Raw genomic sequence first — 23,325 nt, forward strand, 5'->3', positions numbered from 1 at the left:
ACACCCCACCTAGGGCCCTCTCACCGAGCTCTTGACCCGCGGAACACCCCCCCCCCTCCACTACCACCACCACCTATATCTCCCAGGGAAATTGAAGCAGTCATTAACAGTCTCCCCTCAAAAAAAAAGCCCAAACTCATTCTATAAAGTGACAGTCACCCTGATACCCAAACCACACAAAGACCCAACAAAAAAAGAGAACTTCAGACCTATCTCTCTTATGAATATTAATGCAAAAATACTCAATAAAATACTTGCAAACCGAATCCAAGAACACATGAAAGATATCATCCACCATGACCAAGTAGGCTTCATCCTAGGCAGGCAAGGGTAGTTCAACATATGGAAATCCATCAATGTAATCCACCACATAAACAAACTGAAGGAGAAAAACCACATGATCATCTCCTTGGACGCTGAAAAAGCATTTGACAAAGTCCAACACCCATTCATGTTTAAAGTCTTGGAGAGATCAGGGATACAAGGCACATACTTAAACATAGTAAAGGCAATATACAGCAAGCCAACAGCCAACATCAAACTCAATGGAGAGAAACTTAAATCAATCCCACTGAAATCAGGGACAAGACAAGGCTGCCCACTCTCTCCATATCTCTTCAACATAGTACTTGAAGTCCTAGCCAAAGCAATAAGACAACTAAAGGAGATCAAGGAGATACAAATTGGAAAGGAAGAGGTCAAAGTGTCACTATTTGCAGATGATATGATAGTATACATGAGTGACCCCCAAAAATTCAACCAGAGAACTCCTTCAGCTGATAAAAACCTTCAGCAAAGTGGCAGGATACAAAACCAACTCAAAAAATCAGAAGCCCTCCTTTACACAAAAGACAAAAGGGCTGAGAAAGAAATTAGGAAAACAACACCCTTCACAATAGCCACTAATAACATAAAGTACCTTGGGGTGACATTAACCAAACAAGTGAAAGACCTGTTTGAGAAAAACTTCAAGTCTCTGAAGAAAGAAATTGAAGAAGATCTCAGAAGATGGAAAGATCTCCCGTGCTCATGGATTGGTAGGATTAACATTGTGAAAATGGCCATCCTGCCAAAAGCAATCTACAGATTCAATGCAATTCCCATCAAAATACCAACTCAATTCTTTTCAGACCTTGAAAAAAAGATTCTCAGCTTCATATGGAGAAACAAAAAACCCAGAATCTCCAAAACAACCCTGTACAACAACAGATCATCTGGTGGTATCTCCATCCCTGATCTCAAGCTGTACTACAAAGCAATAGTAATAAAATCTGCATGGTATTGGCATAGAAATAGAAAGGAAGATCAATGGAACCGAATAGAAGACCCAGAAATAAACCCATGTACCTATGAATACTCGATTTTTGACAAAGCAGCCAAAACCATTCAATGGATTAAAAGATAGCACCTTCAACAGATGGTGCTGGTCTAATTAGATGGCTACATGCAGAAAAATGAAAATAGATCCACATTTATCACCCTGCACAAAACTAAAGTCTAAGTGGATCAAAGACCTCAACATAAAACCAGATAAGCTAAATCTGTTAGAAGAAAAAGTGGGGAACAGCCTAGAACTCATTGGCACAGGAGACAACTTCCTGAACAGAACACCAATAGCACAGGCTTTAAGAGCAACAATCAATAAATGGGACCTCATGAAACTGAAAAGCTTCTGTAAAGCAAAGGACACCATCATCAAAACAAAACGACTGCCTACAGATTGTGAAAGAATCTTCACCAACACTTTATCTGACAGAGGGCTAATATCCAGTATATATAAAGAACTAAGGAAGCAGAAAAGCAACAATCCAAGTAATCCAATTAAAAAATGGGGAACACAGCTAAACAGAGAATTCTCTGTAGAGGAATATAGAATGGCAGAGAAACACTTAAAGAAATGCTCAAGGTCATTTGCCATTAGGGAAATGCAAATCAAAACGACCCTGAGATTTCACCTTACACCCATCAGAATGGCCAAGATGAAAAACTCAAGTGACAACACATGCTGGAGAGGTTGTGGAGAAAGGGGAACCCTCCTCCACTGCTGGTGGGAATGTAAACTAGTACAACCACTTTGGAAGTCAATCTGGCGCTTTCTCAGACAATTAGGAATAGTGCTTCCTCAAGACCCAGCTATACCACTGCTAGGCATATACCCAAAATTTGCTCAAGTACGCAATAAGGACATTTGCTCAACCATGTTTGTAGCAGCTTTATTTGTAATAGCCAGAACCTGGAAACAACCCAGATGTCCATCAACGGAGGAATGGGTACAGAAATTGTAGTATTTTTACACAATGGAATACTATTCAGCAATCAAAAAAGAGGAAATCATGAAATTTGCAGGCAAATGGTAGGATCTAGATAAGATCATTCTGAGTGAAGTATCCCAGAAGGAGAAAGACAAACATGGAATATACTCGCTTATATAGACCTAAAAGATATGATAAACATAATGAAATCTATACACCTAAAGAAGGTAATCAAGAAAGCGGACACGGGGTATGATGATAAATCCTCATTTAGAAAGACAAATGGGATATGCATTGAACGTATGACAGGAGTCTACCGCAGAAAGCATCTGAAACACTCTACCTAGCAGTGTTCCAAAGTAGATACAAAGACTCATAACCAAACCCTCGGCAGAGTGCAGGGAATCATATGAAAGAAGGGGAGTTTGATGTGGAAAGGATAGGAGCTCCACAAGGACCAAACATATCTGGGCACAGGGTCTTTTCTGAGATGGACACTCAACCAAAGACCATGAGAGGAGAAAACCTAGAACCTCTGCTCGGATGTGACCCATGATAGCTCAGTAATCAATTGGTTTCCCATAGTAAGGGGAACAAAAACTATTTCTAACAGGAAATCAATGACTGGCTCTTTGACCTCCCCACCTCCCAAGGGAGGAACAGTACTGTTAGGCCACAGAGTAGGACTTTGCAGCCAGTCCTGAAAATACCTGACAAAATGGAGTCATATGAAAGGGAGGTCCTCCCCTATCAGTGGACTTGGAAAGGGGCAAGGAGGAGATGAGGGAGGGAGGGTGGGAATGGGGAGGGAATGAGGGATACAGCTGGGATATAGAATTAACAAAATGTAACTAATGAGAATAATAAAAAAAATATATCTCTGGGTTCATCATGAAAACAGCAAAACTACAACACAACTATTTGATTGACTGTAAATCAAAATCAAGCACTCCTCCTCTCTCTCTATTGCCTATTTTGGATCACTTCCCCCTGGCAGACTGCCTTGCCTGGCCTCAGGGGATGAGGATATTCTCAGTCTTGATGTACTGGGAGAGTTGATATGGGGAAGATCCCCTTTTTCTGGTGGGAAATGGGGAGGGGATGGAGAAAGTAAAGAAAGGGGGAACTAGGAGGAGAGGAGGGAGGGAACACCCTTGAGATGTAAAGTAACTAAACTGAAATGTAAAAACACCAACAAAATGAAAATAAAATAAATTATTAAAATTAAAAAATTAAAAAAGGAAAAAAAACCAAAAGAAATACCAAGCCTAACATAACAAAAATGTAAGTAAGCTACATGAAAAAAAAAAAAAAAAACATTGGGTTTTGCTTATTTGCATTTTTATATAACATGTTATACTATATAAACATGCATAATATCGTATGTTCAAGGTCTTTCTAGCCTACAGAGAAAATTCCTTAGAGAATAGGAAAGCTGGATGGGAAAGGAAAGAGGTGAGGAAGTGGAAGAGCAAGCATATGGGGAGTCAGGGGAGTGGTACATTATCCTTAATTCCTGAAAAAGAAGAGTTTGAAAGAAATATGTCAATAATTTTTATAGAAAATATGGTAATAGAGACAGTAACAGAAATGCAATTAATCAAAGAAAATCATACCACTTGGTTACCTAACCAAGTCAAACCAATGCTAAATTCGGTCATGTTCATGGGATTAGCAGGCTAGATTATATAGCTGGTGACTTCAGAAAACAAGACTGACTACATATTTATTGTTTCCTGTTGCTTTGTCTCTTGACTATACATAGTAAGATCATGTAAACACATATATGTACATGCATACATACATGTATATATATGATTATGTGTTTATGTGTGTGTGTTATGTCTTCCAAACTAGTATCAGCATACAAAAGTTATATATACTATACTTCAAACAGATAATTGACAAATAAATTGAGAATGTATACTATATCTAAGTAATTTGTAAGTAAAAGGGGGGCTAGTTCAATTGCAGTATACGATTTGTGCTAAATTTAGATGATAACTGCATTAACATCCATTGAACCTATGGTAGACTAACGGCACAGAAATATGGTAATAATATAAGTGATTGAAGGGGTTGAAGGGATGGTTCAGTAGTTAAGAAAACTTGTTCTGGCAGAGGATTCAGGTTTGAGTCCTCCTGTCCTATTCTCTAAGGAATTTTCTCTGTAGGCCAGGTAGACTTTGAATACAATATTGTCTCAGTATCTCAAATATGGGCATTATACATGTTAGTTTCTTAATTTACTGATTTACTTGCTTGCTCATTTATTTGGTGCTAGTAAAAAACATATATTTCCACAATCTTGGTATCATGTATCCATATTGTAATTTATAATCAGCTGTAACTACAGATCCAGAGAACTTTCTGACTTTCCCAGGCACTACTCATGTGGAACACATTTATACCTAAAGGCAAATATTCATACACATAAAAAAAAAATATAAAAAATAAAGTCTAAATAAAAAAGAATATGTGATTGAGGACTTGGGATACGGTTCCATGACACAAACACATTTAAGCATGCACGAGGCCCTTGGTTGGTCCCTACCAATAAAGGGTAAGATTAAAAACAAACAAACAAACAAACAAAAAACCAATGCCTTCAACACAGATAAATGTAATTAGAAAAAATCAGGAATGAAGAAATATTTTAGAATTTGAGTTGTAAGATATAATAGATTCCATTATATATTATAACTTATATATATATAAGTTACCTAGTTATATATCTAGGTAACTTATGTCATATGTCAGTTTTTACAAATATATTTAATACTTATCTACCTGTATAAAAATAACAAATTAGAAACCCCTTAGAACCCAACTACTGTAATGAATATTAGTAGGGACTTTTCTATCTTTATGAAGAAAAGTACTTAATTCAATACTGTAACTCTCAGCTCTTCAGAATAATATCTACTTCTTTAAAAAGTCACAAAAATAGTCTTCAATCAACACCAGTCATTTAAATTTTCACAATCTAGTATCATTAGAATATAAAACTCAAACAAGTGAAGAAGCCCATAATGATATGTCACCTGGACTCCTAATAAATAAAATACCTAGAATGTCTCTTCACTAGTGCTTCATAAAACTAGAGAGAAAGGGATGATATTCTATTCATTATCTTAAATGACACCATTAAGAATATCCACAATAAGATGGAGCTTTACTGACTGACTCTGTGCTTACTATGCACAAATTCCTGGGCTCAATCTCACTATCACAGAAATTCAAGCATGGAGGCATACATTTACAACTGAAGCACCTCAGAAGTGGAAACAAAAGGACCAAAGATTTTTAAGCACATGGCTGGCTGACTGGCTTACAAAGCAAGCTCCTGAATGGCTTAGGCTACAAGATCTTGGCACAAAGAATTACATCAAGAGGTGAACTGACAGGTAACAATGAGGTGATTTGTAAGGACTATATAAAACACTGAAAATCTTAGATTTATTTACTTGCATGAACTCGCACGAAGCACTTGGCACAGGAAATCAGAAGACTTGTTCCATCCTCTTCAAGGAAGGCATTTGGGGGGGAATAGTCTATATTTTCTTCACTATAAATAAAACACATCTCTGGAATAATGGGTTTAGTCTTCATTCCAGATTTAATTACTTCATTTATTGTTGTCTCCCATCTAGAATCATTTTCTTCTTTACTGCTATCAGGCTGAAAAGATAAGATATCCACATGAGTAAAAGAAATGAGAAAGAGCTCATCTTTTATTCATTAACCCACTTAAGCTGTTATAGCCAATAAATTACAACTTTATCTCGTTGTTTTCCTTAATTCAACTAGTAGCATTTTACTAATATTCTAATACAGACTCACATTTATGGTTGAGTCAGTAAGAATGAGAAAAGCTCTGTGGGTTCATACAAGATTGCAAGGAGCTCTTTAAACTGTGGTCTTCCAAAATACTTCAGGAATGCACAGCTTCTTTTCCTTACATATGCTGATAATTCCTGTATACTAGACTAAGGTCTGAGTGGACTTACTAAAAATATTATGTGATCATATATCAAAAGAATATATATATATATATATATATATATATACACACACACACACACACACACACACACACACACACACACACACACATGCCCAGGTTTAAAAGATATATGTCTTCCACAAAAGTTTGAAATGCAGGGGACAAAAATAGCATACGTGGACAGATAAGAATGATGTGCCAGACTTGACCGTCATGGGAAATTACAACTAATGAATTGCCTTTATTATTCCCTAAATCTTAAATCAATCAATTTCCAAAAGAATTTTTTATTTTTATTTTTAGAAAACACACAGGTAGATAAGAATGCTTAAATAAGAAATCAATAAAAACAAGTATTTAATGACTAAAAAAAAGTAAAACAATAAGTGGGTAAAATACTAAATAGAAAGTTGAAAATGTAGAATTTCACCCACTGTTTAGCTCTAAAATATGTGAATTAAATTACTATTACATGACACTTTACTACTTACTAAATTACTATTACATGACTCATGAGCAGGGGCTGGAAAAGTAGCTCAGTAATTAATATCAGTTGCTGTTCTTTGAGAGGACCTGTATTTAATTCCCAGCACCCAACTGGCAGCTCACAATTGCCTATAACTATATAAAACAAAAATAAATAAATGATTTAAGAAATTAATGATCTTGATGAAATATTTCTGTTATATTAGGGAAAACAATTTAAAATCAATGTTCATATGAGTGGGTTTTCTAATAGATTGTACCTTAAAGCTTGCAATGCAATTTTATACAGCATTAAATATCTGTTTGTGTGTACTCTGAAGAACACACTCATCCCTGAGCTAAGATGCTGTCAGAATGACATGCATAGAATAATGACAGAACTGCTAAGCACTGTTAGCTGATGGTAGTGAGCAGATACGGTTTTTAACGAATCCTGAATATGTTGTTTCCATGTTTCACATGGAAAGGTGAAAAAGACAAAAATCAAGACTGGGCACTGATACTTATATCACTTCAGATTACTACTTTTAATTTTAAAAAGATACTAGGTATATGTTTTCTTTAAGAAAAATTTTGTTTCCAGGCTTTAAGTGAGAAGTTGGATGCCTTTTAGTAAAAGAAGTGGGTTTGTATGCAGGTTTCCAAAATCCACTGATATAAACAAACAATGAAACAAACAAACAACAACAACAAAAATATTTCACTTCATTTCCATAAGAAAGTACAGCAGTGCAAGAATACATTGATAGTCATACTCCAAATTACCTTGTAGTATGGCATGAGCAGAGTACAGATTGCACAGTGTGGCTCCATTTTTGCCACAGCTGCATTATACTCCTGTTCAGCCATAAAGTTAGGAGACTTTGTCTGCCAAAGATGAATGAGAGGCTTTGCCCAAGACTCTGTTTCTTCGATTTCTTCATCAGTGGTTAGAATCTCAGGCAATTCTTAGGGAAGAAAATAGGAAACACACTGAGCAGAAAACTCAGAAAGAAATATTATCTTGGTAACAGATGTTAGTATTTATAAATGTCTATGATAGCAATATACACTAAGCAATAGACACTAAGCCTATTTTACCAACTATATTCTGAAAGAAATAGAATAAACATCTTTTTTTCATCCTCATCTCCAGTTTTGGAAGAAGAGATCAGGTTAGATCATGAGGGCATAAAACAGCTTCTCTTAGTCAGCTATCTCCTATATGTTGGGAAAAATTAAAACAATCCCTCCTTAAACTTCATCACTTTATCTTTTTATCTTCCAATGTAATACCACACACATGGTTAACATTTCAAGTGTGACTTAGCTAATGACTCTGTCATTAATATTTTCATTTTTTTCACCTAACACAGTATATAGTTCATAGATCAGTAAAAGCTTTCCAATTGTGTTTCATTAAACTGATTTTTGAATTCAAGAATCCATGGTATTTACAGAACACCCATAATGTAGAAAACAAAATACCTGTCACAGAAAAACAGAATTGGAGAAAGAGCAAAAAAGATGAAATATAGAAGTTAACTGCAGAAAGCCAGAAACCCATCCCCAAGAGGTCTATATACAAGTAAAAAAGCAGATCATGTGTGAGAAAAAGCCCCGTGATATACAAATGCAAGCAAAGGTGCTATGTAAATACCCTCTAAAGAAAGACTCATGACACTGAAGGCCTGCAGCTTTGGAAACGTCTTTTTCCAGATAGCTAGACAATGCTAATTTTCTAGAATACCTTTCTTTAATAAAGTATCTCTATTTCAGTCATTATTCATTTCTTCCTGGTTTGATTCATTTTTCTAAAGATACAACAACCTCTGGTTATACTGTGAACTCTGATCAATGGCTGAAACAACTGATACGACACCCAAAAGGTAAAATTTACTCCACCATTTACCTTCACCTTTCACTTTCTGAAACACTTCAAAATGGTATGAAAGCTCCCCCAAAAAGGGCCAGATGACATGCTGTGTGAAAAGGATAGACTAGGAGAACTACATTCATTATTTCTCTTGACTTTCATTTATGGCTTTAGACTTCCTGTGACTTAGGCTGAGGGTATGTCTCAACTCTGTCTCCCTTGCTTTCTCTACTGGTGCTTGAGGTAGGGCAAAGGGAAACCATGCTTTAAGTTGGGAGACAACTGCTAAGAAGGGCCTATCTTTAATCTGGAAGGCTAGCAAGAAGCAACCATGATCCAGGTCAAGCCTGGAATAACAGGAAGACCTGGTCCCCACTGGAGACTCAGGTAGTCACATAGTTAGAACCATGCACACTGAAGCTGTCTGCCCAACATTTGGGCAATTAAAAATGGTTATGGTTACCTGGGCCACCAACATGGTGGTACCTATCTAGATGAGAAAAGACTTTATGGTACTAATATAAATAATGATCGTTACATGGCTTGGTGTCTACAATCCTCTAACCATAATCTACCATTTCTCTCTTCCTTGCTTACAATTTTTTCCCAGAGATCTATCCCTCCACCACCCATCCATGTCCTAGGGACAAGCCCGGAGGACAGATACCCAGAAAATAATTCCAATTTGTCCAATTTGTTTGTTTTTTAGAACAAATTTCTCAGAGTTCTGACAACCTGCCAGGCGACCTAATAAGAGAGATTTAGGAACAGTGATGATGAGGAGCACAACATCTGGACCAGGACAGAGCTACATATAGCTCTTTAACTTTTAACTGGGAAGATGGACCTGTAGTGAGGTGTATCACTGGATCTTTTTGTTTCACTTTGCAATATATTCACATTGAATAAATTCACCCTCCCTGCTTTTTATCATTACACCTTTCTTTAATTGGCTTAAAAAGGACAAGTGTCACTAGACAAGGTGGTACACACCTATATTCCCAGCATTCCGGGAGGAAGAGGCAGGCTAATCTCTTTGAGCTCAAGGCCAGCTTGGTCTAAAAAGCAAACCCAGAACAGCCAAGGCTATACACAGAAACCCTGTCTTGAAAAAAACCAAAACAAACAAACTAAAAGGGACAGAGTCCCACCTTACCTTGCCAGGGCTGCCAACACCCAACCAGTACTTTACTGTGACTCTTACCAATATTAAACTTGTCAAAAGGGTCACTTGTACACCTTGGCAAACACAGTATCTAGATAGGTGTCTGTAACTTTTTTTCTGTATTAATTATTCTGGAATTTCACAAAAGTATAGCTGAAGAGATATAAATTGAAATCAGTCCAGTGTCAATTGCATTTTAGGAAAATTAACCTTTAACATCTGCAACTGTAGCCAGTCTGTAGGGATGAAGATGTCTAAAGAGTCACTTGTGTACCTCACTGTGGCTATCAGATTACTGAAAAAATAAATAAATAAGCCCCAAGAATTCCCCAGCAATCTCTCAATGTTAGAAAAAAAAAAAAAAAAAAGAAAAGAAAAAAAAAAAAACCTAAAGATCACAAGGGAAGCTTTTCTTCAAAAAAAGGTTTACAACCAGTCAGACTACCATGAAGGAGAGAAAATAATGGGTGGATGGTAAGATGTGCCATAACTTGATGTTGACTGATTATATTTGCATAAATCTGGTCCTCTACTTAAGCTTTAACTTCACATCAAAACTATCAGTAAGAACTTGGCAAAGATGGTCACTCAGCCACATTACCCAATGTAGTTCCAATGAATAAATCTCTTTTTTTTTTCTTTTCCTTTACTTATTATTTTATTATTTTATTTATCTATTTATTTATTTATTTATTTATTTATTTGTTTGTTTATTTATTTATTTATTTTGCTTGTTCCTATTGATTTGGCTCTTATAATAGGCTCATGGAGGACAGGTGGCCAAACCTAGCTTGTAGAACTAATCCAGACATATTGTATACATTTTTGAAATTTTCAAAAAATAAAAATTAATCTTTCTTTTTGGTGTTCTGAGATAGGGTTTCTCTGTGTAGCCTTGGCTGTCCTGGACTTACTTTGTATAAACCAGGCTGGGCTCAAACTCACAGCAATTTACCTGCCTCTTTCTCCCTGAGTGCTGGAATGAAAGTCATGCGCCACCATGGCTGGCTTAAAAACTACTCTTAACTATGTCTTTAGTAAGACTTCCAACTCTGCTTTTCTTCGTTTTTTAATTTTCTTTGTCAAAGAAACAAGTCCTGGTTTGATGAAAGTCAAGGTCCCTAAAAGATTATGAAATTTTATCAGTCTGCTAATGGGAAAGGAACAGTATAGTGCCACCTATAGGTATCTGAAATGCTTCAAACTGATGAAGTGACCACAGGTTAAGAACGAAGTGATCTGGGCTGTTTCCAGCTTCTGGCTATTACAAATAAAGCTGCTACAAACATGGTTGAGCAAATGTCCTTTTTGTGTACTTGAGCCCCTCAACTGAAGAATGGATGCAGAAACTGTGGTACATCTATACAATGGAGTATTACTCAGCAATGAAAATTAAGGAAATCATGAAATTTAAAGGTAAATGGTGGGACCTGGAAAGGATCATCCTGAGTGAGTTGTCCCAGAAGCAAAAAGACACACACGGTATATACTCACTCATATAAACATACAACATAGAATAAACCCACTAAAATCTGTACATCTAAACAAACTAAGCAAAAGAGAGGACCCTAACTAAAATGTTCAATCCCCATCCTGAAAGGCAAAGAGGATGGACATCAGAAGAAGAAGAAAACAGGAAACAACCTAGGAACCTGCTATAGAGTGCCTCTGAAAGCCAGAAGAAGAAAACAGGAAACAACCTAGGAACCTGCCACAGAGGGCCTCTGAAAGCCTCTGCAGTGCAGACTGTCAAAGCAGATGCTGAGCCTGATGACCAACTGATGGGCAGAGTGAATGGAATTTTATGTAAGAAGTGGGAAATAGTAAGAGCTGGAGAAGACAGGAACTCCACAAGGAGAGCAACAGAACAAGAAAATTTGAACACAGGGAACTTCCCAGAGACTCATACTCCAACCAAGGACTATCCATGGAGATAACCTAGAACCCTGACAATGCAGCCACTTCTGATGAGAACTGATAGACTGAGATCAGAAAGAAGGAGAGGAGGACCTCCCCTATCAGTGGACTTGGGGAGGGGCATGCATGCAGAAAGGGGGGGAGGGGGGACCGGAAGGGGAGGAGGGAGGGGCTTATGGGGGAATACAAAATGAATAAAGTATAATTAATAAAAGTTAAAAAAAAGAACGAAGTGATCACTCATGACTAAGTAATACATTTTATACAAGAGGAAAATAAGACCAAAAAGAGGATTTGCCTAAATTATAAAATAGCAGCAATAAAATTCCAAAATCAGTAAGACTAGACAGAGTCTACTGACAGCAAAAGACTCCCGTTTCAGGACTTAAAAGTTTCCAGTTTCTGCCAAATGCATTACAGGCATTAACAGTCAGAGTGCACATTCTTCCTAAATCTGCTGAATGGACTAAGAGGTAAAATTTGACCTCAGTCTTAAGGCTAAGCATTCATGGGCTGAATTCTTCTATCTACTGCCTCTATCCTCACTCAAGTATAAGGTACAGGTCAATAAGCTCTCTTGTATTGTTCTGGAGTCCATGAACAGTTTTGATTTTACTTTATGTTTTTCCAATATACCTTCCTTTTATTTACTTTTTTTTTTAATTTTTATTTTCCAATTGTAAAGGGTGGGCTACTCAAAACCCCTTAACAGCAGAAACAAGGAAATGCTAAGTTTCAAACAATTTCAGATTATTTTACAGGCATTTAGTTCTTAACTTTATTAATGCTAGGTGACACGTGCTACAGGAATTCCTACTGTAGGAACAGTGGCTCCAAAGTAGGGAGACCTAGCAGCTACCAGAGTCATATGCAGAATGACTAAGCCTATGTCTTTGTGTCTGCCCCACCTGGACACCAGATCCAATAAGGGCTTACTCTGGTGCTCTTCATACCTATAGTTTTCTGTGAGAGGATTCCAGACTCACTTAAAAAAAATCATCTACCCACAGAGGATACTAATTGATATTTATAGAGGTAATTTCTCAGAATTCTAGTAGAGGTATATTCTAATATGAATACTGCCAAAGAAACTGGTAGGGCAGAAAATCCCTAAATCCAGCTGCGCTGGAAACTGTGTGCTCTGAATGAGGATAAAATCTGCTTGTTCAATTCATTTAGATAATGATAATGTTCCTTCATTTCCAATGAACTTGGATTCAAAGGAAGAAGAGTGACACCAATGATATAAATAATTTATTTGAGTCTACAGGGTATTTTTCATTGTCACTTAGATTTGTGAAGATCTTTAGGCAGCCAGAAAAACTTCCAGTTTTAAAATGCAATTCTCATGAATTCACAGAAGATGCCAGAAGTTCTTAATATGTGCAACAGTTACAGAAGCTGCAATTACAAATGTTTCAGAAAAACACTCAAATTTAAACCCTTGAGATAATGTTATTAATATAATTCACATATATTTTTCCAAGCTCTATACACTGGAATCCAGGGGGTATTCTGGGCAAATTCTCAGTAGCTGACATAAAAATAAGCTTCTAGGAAGAAAAGCACATGAAGGAAAGAGCATTCCATAGAAGTATGTCTAACCCTTTTCCTACAGGGAAACCACTCAAATGACAAGCCTTGAAGAAAAGTAATTAAAATTCCTATGTATTATATGTTACATATTAATTTTTTAATTTGTCTTGTAGTTATAGTAACTGTTATAGGTTAATAGCTTTTGCTATGTGAAGTAAAACGCAATAAAGGAGGAATTAACATAGTATAGATGCTGTTTATCACCCTAGCAACTGGAAGGCTAAAGCAGAAGGATCAAGTCTCGGACCTGTCTAGCTGTCTAGATTGTGGTATTTTTAACTTGTATGTAAAAAACAAATTAGAACACAATCTGATAATATAGAGAAACAACAGCTAGAATGTCTCTTTACTTCTATTAGTCAACTAAAATGCTACTCTATGTTATAGAAAGTACTACCACCATATTCTTTTTTCCTACATAAGCATGTGTCATAGTAAATGGGAGTGGAAAGATGTTTGAGCATTTAAGAGCACAATTTCCTCTTCCAGAGTTCCTGAGTTCAATTGTCAGCAACCACATGGCAGCTCACAACTGTCTTGAGCTCTGATTCCAGCATATCTTCAGAGACATACATGCAGGAAAAACACCATTGCACATAAAATAAAAGTTAAAATTAAAAAAAAAAAAGACAGTAAATGGAAAAATGATGCTGATACTTCAAACCCCTTGACCACATCTTCAAAGACAGGTGACTATAGTTAATATCCATCAGAAAAGGAGATTATCTCAAAAGGGAACAAAAGCAAATTTTATGTATGTGACTTACGAAGGTTTATATCAAGCCATATCAGAGTATTCTACCAAGCAATGATAGGGATATAACATACACTGCTATGTAGGTGTGTGTGTATATGTGCACACATGCGTGTGCATGCACGTGCTGGTTTCTTACTTGAGAATGTTTACGTGAGTATAAATGACTCAGGTTAAAAGAACAGACAATACAGGATAGTGGTGCCACATGCCTTAAACCCCAGCACTTGGGAGGCAGAGGCAGGCAGATCTCTGTGAGGACAGCCTGGTCTAAAGAGTGAGTTCCAGGAAACCAGGGCTACATGAATAAATCCTGTCTGGAAAAAGAAAAACAAACAAACAAACAAAAAGTACAGACAATGCATATATGCCATGATTTGTAGTGATTTTTCTAGAAAATTTTTAGATAATGTCAGCAATGACTCATTTATGACATGAAATAAAATATTTGTACAAGCAATATTATTAAAGTATATGAAGCAAGACATTATTTCTAAACTTCAATTGATTTTACCTATAAATTATTTATTGTTTATTGTACCACAAAAAAATGAGAATTTGTCACAAAGTAAAACTTCCTAACTGAGAAAAAAATGTAATATAGTTAGCTGCACAAGCCCTCTATTACAAAAGACTACCATGCACTCACCTTCATCACTTGCTACCTGCTGCTTCACAAGAGTCATTGGGGATCTGGCTGGAGGTTTCCCAAGGGGATGGCGCCAACTCTTAGTAGTTTTTGGCTGTCCTTCTATGATCTGATTATAGAATAAAAAAGTAGAAATATCTATGAATAATTTGAGTTATTTTTACTTCTCTCCATGTGTTCAGTATATGGCTGTGTGTATGCAAGAACAGGTAGAGAGATGTAAGATGTAGATACTTCATTAGCTCACTACTTTACATTTTGAGACAGGGTTTCAGTGAACCGGGAGGTGACATCTTCACTATGTTGGCTGGCCAGTAAGCTCCAAGGATCTTCCTGTTTCTGCCTCCCAGCACAGTAGATACAGACTAGTGCAGCCATGTCTAACTTTTCTTCATGTTTACATAGTAAACACACTGTTCACTGAGCCATTTGTCCAAAATCAATAATGATTTGTTTCAGGGGGAAAATTATAATTCAAAATAATAACACTTTATAAACAAATCTTATACTTATTTACTCTTTAAGAAATCTGGACATACAAGCTAGAGAAAGGCTCAGCGGTAGAATACTAACCTAGCATGCACCAAGCCCTAGGTTTCATGTACAGTATTAGCAGAGACAGAGGGAATAGAGGCTGAGGGAGGGGGGAGAGAAGGAGAAAGTAACAGAGGCAGAGAAGGAGAGAAAGGAAGGACAGCATTTTTCTAAGAGATCAATTAATTCTCCTTCACAAAAGATTGTTTCAGAGGCTTACCAACAAATGGCAAAGTTTCAAAGGTCATTTAAAACTAGTTTAAGTCCACTGATAAAATGATTAATAACCATAAAGTTGAATCTTTCTCTTTTTTCTACTTTATTTTAATAAATTAGTTTATACACTTTGTATCCGAGTTGTATCTCCCACCCTCATCCCTTCCCAATCCCACCCTCCCTTCCAAATCTCCTCCCATGCCCCTCCCCAAGCCCACTGATAGGGGATGTCCTCCTCCCCTTCTTTCTGACCCAAGCCTATGAGGTGTCATCAGGACTGGCTACATTGTCTTCCTCTGTGGCCTGCTAAGGCTGCTCACCCATCAGGGGGAGGTGATCAAAGAGCCAGCCACTAAGTTCATATCAGAGACAGTCCCTGTTCCCAATGCTGGGGAACCCACTCAGAGACTGAGCTGCAATGGGCTACATCTGTGCAGGGGTTCTAGGTTATCTCCATGAATGGTCCTTGGTTGGAGTATCAGTCTGAGAAAAGACCCCTGTGCCCAGATTTTTGGGTTCTCTTGCTCTCCTTGTGAAGCTCCTGTACCCTCCAGTTCTTTTTATTTCCCCCTTCTTTCATAGGGTTCCCTGCACTCTGCAAAAGTTTGGATATGAGTCTCAGCATTGCTGGTGGGAATGTAAACTTGTACAACCACTTTGAAAATCAACCTGGTGCTTTCTCAAACAATTAGGAATAGTGTTTCCTCAACATCCAGCTATATCACTCCTACGCATATATCCAAAATATGCTGAGGTATACAAGGACATTTGCTCAGCCATATTTGTAGCAGTACTATTTTTAATAGCCAGAATCTGAAAACAACCCAGTTCCTCAACTGAGGAACGGATACAGAAATTCTGGTACATTTACACAATGGAATACTACTCAGCAATTGAAAACAAGAACATCACCAACTTTGCAGGCAAATTGTGGGAACTAGAAAAGATCATCCTGAGTGAGGTATCCCAGAGGCAGAAAGACACACATGGTATGCAACTTATAAGTGGATATTAGACATATAATATAGAATAAACATACTAAAATCTGTACACCTAAAGAAGCCAAGCAAGAAGGAGAATCTTGGGTAAGATGATCAGTCCTTACTCAGAAAGGCAAATGGGATGGAAATCCGAAGAGGGAGAAAACAGGGAACAGGATACAAGCCTACCACAGAGGGCCTTTGAGAGACTCTACCCAGCAAGGTATCAAAGTTGTATCTTTCATATGTGAATACTTAGCAAGTGATAGTTTTTACCCTCTCTAAGAAGGAAAACAAGCCAAGAAAAAAAAAAAGTACTTTACCTTCCATTGAGTAATAAGCATGGGTTCAGTAGGAAACTATTTTTTAATTTAATTTTTATTTTTTATATTAAAGTTTATTTACTTTGTATCCCAGCTGTAGTCCCCTCCCTCATTCCCTCCCAATTCCACCCTCCCACCTTCATCTCCTCCCTGCTCCTCTCTAAGTCCACTGATAGGGGAGGTCCTCCTACCTTTCCATCTGACCTAGCTTATCAGGTCTCATCAAGACTGACTGCAATGTCCAACTCTGTGGCATAGCAATGCTGCTCCTCCCTCGGGAGGTCGAGGGGGAGGTCAAAGAGCCAGCCACTGAGTTCATCTCAGAGACAGTCTCTGTTCCCCTTATTAGGGAACCCACTTGGATAGTGAGCTAGCTGCCATGGGCTACGTCTGAGCAGGGGTTCTAGGTTATATGCATTTATGGTCCTTGGCTCGAGAATAGTCTCATAGAAGACCCCTGTGCCCAGATTTATTTGGTCCTCTCTAGGTCTTACTAACTCCCCCTTCTTTCACATGATTCCCTGCACTTTGCCCAAAGTTTGGTTATGAGTCTCAGCATCTGCTTTGATACAACCCAGAGGCCCCTCAATGGAGGGATGAATATAGAAATTGTATTAAATTTACACAATGGAATACTACTCAGCAATTAAAAACAAGGAAATCATGAGATTTGCAGGCAAATGGTGGGATCTAGGAAAGATCATCCTGAGTGAGGTATCCCAGAAGCAGGAAGACACACACGGTATATACTCACTTATAAGTGGATACTAGACCTAAAAGTAGGATTAACGTACTAAAATCTATACACCTAAAGCTAAACAATGAGGACCCAGGGTAAGATGATCAATCCTCACTTAGAAAGACAAATGGGATAGACATTGCAAGTAGGAGAAAACAAGAAACAGGACAGGAGCCTAACAGAGAGGGCCTCTGAAAGACTCTACCTAACAGTGTATCAAAGAAAATATTAATTTTAAATGAAACATTCTTGTAATTTTGAAACCATTAAATTCTAAAAGATGTTGAAGCCCCTATGAGACACTTTATCTTTTACTTTTAATATTTTTGAGGTCATACTTATTTTATATTTCTACAGAACCTACAATGACATAGAAAATGACCAAGTCTATTGATCAAATTATTGAATTAGTTTTGATATATTTTAAGACTATTAAATAGACTATTTGACATTACTGTTGTTTTATAATGTGCTTTGTTACTGAAGGATGCGAAAAGACTTGTAATAGGTTTAGTAAACCAGGAACAAGCAAGAGGTTAGTCAGGTCAGTAGATAGCTCAGCTGCCATCTCAAATGCAAGAAGTTCCTCACTGACAGAAGTCCCTAGTGAGGTTCTGAATGGTAGCAGGGCTCACCTGACCTATTCTTGATTGAGGTACTACTGCTCGCTATATAAGTATATAATATATACTTTACATATATATACTTATATATATATATAATATATATATAATTTTTACACTGAACAAGAACAATGGGAAATACAGAAAGGAGCTACAGTCATAAAACCAGCTTAACTTTTCTGAGACGCAAAAGGTTTATTTATGGGAATAAACATGACCAGAAATATAGCTTTAATATTCTAAGTAAGAAGGGTCAAAAGAAACACTGATCATGTGAGTCTGATGTTAAAACGGAGACTACATAAAATAGATTTTTCAATAGTTTCTATTATCAGGAGAGCAGTGGCCAAGAGGCAATTCATTTCAGCCTGAATAATAGTGCTATTGATGGGAACACTGTATCACGAATTAACAATCTTATCAATATGATTAAAATTTCAAAATAAAGTTTATCAAATATTAGTATTTGTGAAAAGTAGTTAATGAGTATAAATTATCTATTTGTGTACTAGTGCAGTGAAGTTACATTATCTCCAAATGATATTGTTTTCTTTTTTTTTTGTATGTTTTTTTAATCTTTTTTTTTAAAAATTCTTTATTAATTACACTTTATTCACTTTGTATCCCCCCTGTGGTTCACTCCCTCCTCCTGTACCAATCCTTCTTTTCCTCCACCCTCTGTATGCATGCCCCTCCCCAAGTCCACTGATATGGGAGGTCTTCTTTTCCTCTGATCTTAGTCAATTAGGTCTCATCAGGAGTGGCTGCATTGTCTTCTTCTGTGGCCTGGTAAGGCTGCTTCCCCATCAGGGGGAGGTAATTAAAGAGCAAGCCAATCAGTTCATGTCAGAGGCAGTCCCTGTTCCTATTACTATGGAACTCACTTGGATACTAAACTGCCATGGGCTACATCTGTGCAAGGGTCTTAGGTTGTCTCCATGCATGGTCCTTGGTTGGAGTATCAGTCTCAGGAAAGACTTCTGTACTCAGATTTTTTGTTTTTGTTGCTCTCCTTGTGGAGTTCCTGTCCACTCCAGATCTTACTGTTTCCCACTTCTTTCATAAGATTCTCTGCACTCTGCCCAAAGGTTGCCCATAAGTCTCAGCATCTGCATTGATAGTCTGCAGGGCAGAGCCTTTCAGAGGTCCTCTGTTTCCTGATATTGTTTTCTTAAAGTCTAAACTGAAAGAAAGTATACAGTATAAAGTGCCCAAGTTTTTTTTTATTGATGAATCAAAATGTGAGCCAGAATAGTATTTCCCTGCCCAAATCATATTCCACTATGAAATATGATTAAAACTAGTAAGTGTAAATAATGTTTATTTTTGTTCTAAAGTCAGATTATAGGAGTTAATAAGATATATTCACAAAGTATCATTATTACCATACAGGCCACAACCCAATGAACAGAGAAGAAATATATACTGACATGTACCTTAGGAACTTTGAGCCCATTTCTTTCTTCACTAAGAGCTTCTGGAATGTCTTCATGTTCAAGGTTACTTCCATTGTCCTCTTCATCATTGTCTTCTCCCTCTGTCAGTACTCTATTACTTTCTGTCAGGGAGGAAGACATCTTGGGTGATTCAGGCTGTGGAATCTTAACTATATGTGACTCCTTATCTGTTATATGGTCACTAGAAAATGGTAAGTCACAGACTTCCTTGGGCATAGATGGTGAAGTTACAACATCAGCTGTGTTATCTTCATGTTGTAGTTCATCTTTTACAGGTGAATTTGTACAACTTTTTCCTGAGGAACAAACAAAAGACTAATAATAAATGTTACATCTCATTACTACTAAGTATTGTGACTGAACAATGACAAAGTGATTACTGATTTTCTATTTTGTTTTTTGTTGTTGCTTTGTTTTGTTTTGTTTTACTTTTGATGTTTTGTAACAGGGTTTCTCTGTGTAGCACTGACTATCCTAGAACTTAGTCTATAGACCAGGCTGCCCTTGAACTCGGGGATGTTCATGAACTCATGGTGTGCTACAATGCCTGGTTGATTTTATATTTTCTAACTGTCCTTCTCAATTTCCATAAATATGAAAAGTCATCCATGTCAGGTTACTTTCATAGTTGTTACAATGAGATCTTCTCCTTCCTTTCTATTTTTAGTATATCACTGCTGTGCCTGCACGTGTGCACAGTAACTATGGAGGACAGAAGAGAGTGTCAGATCACCTAGAACTGGAGTTGCAGGTGGCTGTGAGGTACCATGTGGGTACTGGAGACCAAGCCCAGGTCCCCTGAAAGACAAACAATACTTTTTAAATGCTGAGCCATCTCTCCTGTCCCATGTTTGGACTTTTTTTAAAAAGAAAATAAAACTCTATTGATGAGACAGTCAAAGACTAAAGATAGGTTGTTCTAATTCATATTATCGTTAATAGGTAGTTCATCCATAATACTTAACAAAGCATGTGCAATTTGAAATCTATCTAGGAATAATTTTTCCAATTGATAATGCTAAGAAGAGCTACACAAAGAATGGTAATGTTCAGAGAATGTACACAAGTAGCACATAATAAAGCCCTAGAGATCCAATAAAAATTCTTTGCTACATGAATCTATTATGGTGTACTAACAATATGGAGAGGGCCATTAGATTTAGGCAGATGTGATTCTTCACTGCTTTGAAATAATGTCATATACGAGATACTATAAAGTATTTCATCATATCTAACTATCACACATTAGCTGACAATAAAGCCAAGTCTTCTACTTAAATTTTCTTTCATATCTCAAAACTAAAAATCAAAATACAAAGAACTAGATAGAACTAGCTGGGCACACTTGGTGTAAATCTTGTCTGAAATTATTAAACAGTATGGGTCTATCATAAGAAAACCAGCATATGCCATGGTATCTCTACGATGAGACTTACTATACTGAATAGTAGCTTTATCATGTAGCTCCTCCCTAAAGTATGAGCTCACAGAAAAAGAGTTTGTGGTTTCAATTGTAATCACACAGACTTTTTAAAAGCAAAGATAATGAAGCTAGAGAAGCAACTAAGGACAATTTACATAAAATGATGCAAAACTTTTTATTTTATTCTAAATAAAATACTTAGAAGATAGTATGAACATGATCTGAACTACTTTTTTAAAGCTGCCATAAAGAAATATAAATGAGAATTCCTGAAAATAAGCTGTGCCTACTAAAGGTGACTGATTAAAACTTCAAAGACTGTGAGGAAATTGGAATATCATAGATCCACAGCCTAATTTATCTCAGGCGATTGGTGGACTACTAAATAGCCATTCCTTGCTAACCACACACCATGTAAGAATTCAAACTTGGCCCCAGAATAAACAATCTCATTCCTTTTGATGTGAGAGCTGTATTTTTGTATTGTCAGAGACATGACTGGGGACGGGGAGGGTACAGTGGATTTTTGTAAGTTAGGAAAGAAGCTCTTTCTACAATGATAGAAGAGATAGGGTTTCTTATGGGTAGGCACAGGTATAAATAATGGGCAGAGATGGATTTAAGGAGTGCGAGAACTGAAGGAGATACAGTATGAAAGATACCAATGCATAAAAGAAATTATCAAGTAATTCAATTATTAAGGGGAAAAGGCTATAGTAGTTATTACAAAAATAAAACATTAGGAGTTTCATAAAAATATCCTATAACTGGGAAAAACCAAATAGATGGGACTTCTTTTTATTTTATTTGTGTGGGTGTTTTGCCTGCATTTATGTACGTGTATGTACTTGGTGCCCACAGAGATTAGAAGTTATATAACCCCCAGGATCAATAGGTACATATAAATGGTTGTTAGCCACACATGGGTGTTATTGAAAGCAACCTAGGTCCTCTACAAGAGGACTAACCTCTCATAATGGGAAGAGGGACTTCTTCTGACATAAACTGATTGGCCTGCTCTTTGATCACCTCCCCCTTAGGTGGGGGGGAGCAGCCTTACCAGGCCACAGAAGATGACAATGCAGCCCCTCCTGATGAGATCTGATAGACTAAGATCAGAAGGAAGGAGAGGGGGACCTCCCCCATCAGTGGACTTGGGGAGGGGCATGCGTGAAGAAGGGGAAGGGAAGGTGAGCTTGGGAAGGGAGAAAGGAGGGGTTTATGGGGGGATACAAACTGAATAAAGTGTAATTAATAAAAGTTAAAAAAAAAAAAAAAGAATTAGCCCTTAATAAAGCGGCTCAGCCCTGAGACCATATTCACAAAAGCAATAAAAATGTACTCAGCAGGATGTATTTATATATTTAAGAATATATGTATATGTTTATGAGTCTGTGTACATAACCATAGTAAGAAAAGAAAAAGAGGCTATCAATTTGGGGGGGTGTATGGTAGAGATTGGAGGAAGGAGACATGGGAGGAGGAAAGGGAAGGGGAAGTGAGATAATTATATTTTAACTACACATTTATTTAAAAGGGAGGTGAGGATAGCAGTGTATCAAAGCAGATACTAAGACTCATAACCAAACCTTTGGCAGAGTGCAGGGAAATATATGAAAGAAGGGGGAGTTTGTATGATGGGGAAAGGACAGGAGCTCCACAAAGACCAAATATATCCGGGCACAGGGTCTTTTCTGAGACTGACACTCAACCAAGGACCACATATGGATATAACCTAAAACCTCTGCGCTGATGAAGCCCGTGGTATCTCAGTAACCAACTGGTTTCCCATAGTAAGAGGAACAGGGACTATTTCTGACAGGAACTCAATGGCAAGCTCTTTGACCTCCCCATCCACCAAGGGAGGAGGAGTCCTGCTAGGCCACAGAGAAGGACTTTATAGCCAGTTCTGAAGATACCTGATAAAACAGGATCAGATAAAAGGGGAGGAGGTCCTCTCCAATCAGTGGACTTGGAAAGGGACAGGGAGGAGATGAGGGAGGGAGGGAGGGTTTGTGAAGAAATGAGGGAGCAGATACAGCTGGAATACAGAGTTAATAAAATGTAACTAATAATAAAAAAAATAAAATAAAATAAAAAGGGAGGTGAGGAGCTGGAAGCTGAAGAGATGCCTGGGTGGTAGAGAGCCCAAGCTATTCTTCCAAAGGATCTAGGTTCAACTTTGCAACACAGTGGCTTGCAACTGTCTATAGCTACAGTACCTGTGGATCACAAAGATGTGCATACAGGCAAAATACCAGGAAGTAAAAATAAATCTTTTAAAAGACAAATAGAAAATTCATTTTACTGTAGGAAAAAAAAAAAAAGTAGCAAACACTCTTTAATAAAA

At 37.2% G+C, this 23,325-nt stretch overlaps 1 protein-coding gene across 6 annotated transcripts in view; it reads right to left on the reverse strand.

The window, feature by feature from the left end:
- Positions 1-23,325, reverse strand: part of Kdm4c (lysine demethylase 4C) — a 275,732-nt gene that overhangs the window by 143,147 nt on the left and 109,260 nt on the right. For 5 of the 6 annotated variants that reach the window (XM_055630066.1, XM_055630109.1, XM_055630055.1 and 2 more), the window contains 4 exons: positions 19,532-19,848; positions 14,681-14,789; positions 7,510-7,691; positions 5,720-5,933 (listed from right to left, as the gene is read on the reverse strand). In XM_055630066.1, the coding sequence (XP_055486041.1) occupies positions 5,720-5,933; positions 7,510-7,691; positions 14,681-14,789; positions 19,532-19,848 (822 nt within the window). The remainder of the gene's footprint in view (positions 1-5,719; positions 5,934-7,509; positions 7,692-14,680; positions 14,790-19,531; positions 19,849-23,325) is intronic. The other variant, XM_055630088.1, reaches the window with a different exon arrangement.

Source organism: Psammomys obesus, unplaced genomic scaffold, assembly GCF_907164565.1.
Source record: "Psammomys obesus unplaced genomic scaffold, mPsaObe1.curated_primary_1811, whole genome shotgun sequence".
Lineage (NCBI taxonomy): Eukaryota > Metazoa > Chordata > Mammalia > Rodentia > Muridae > Psammomys > Psammomys obesus.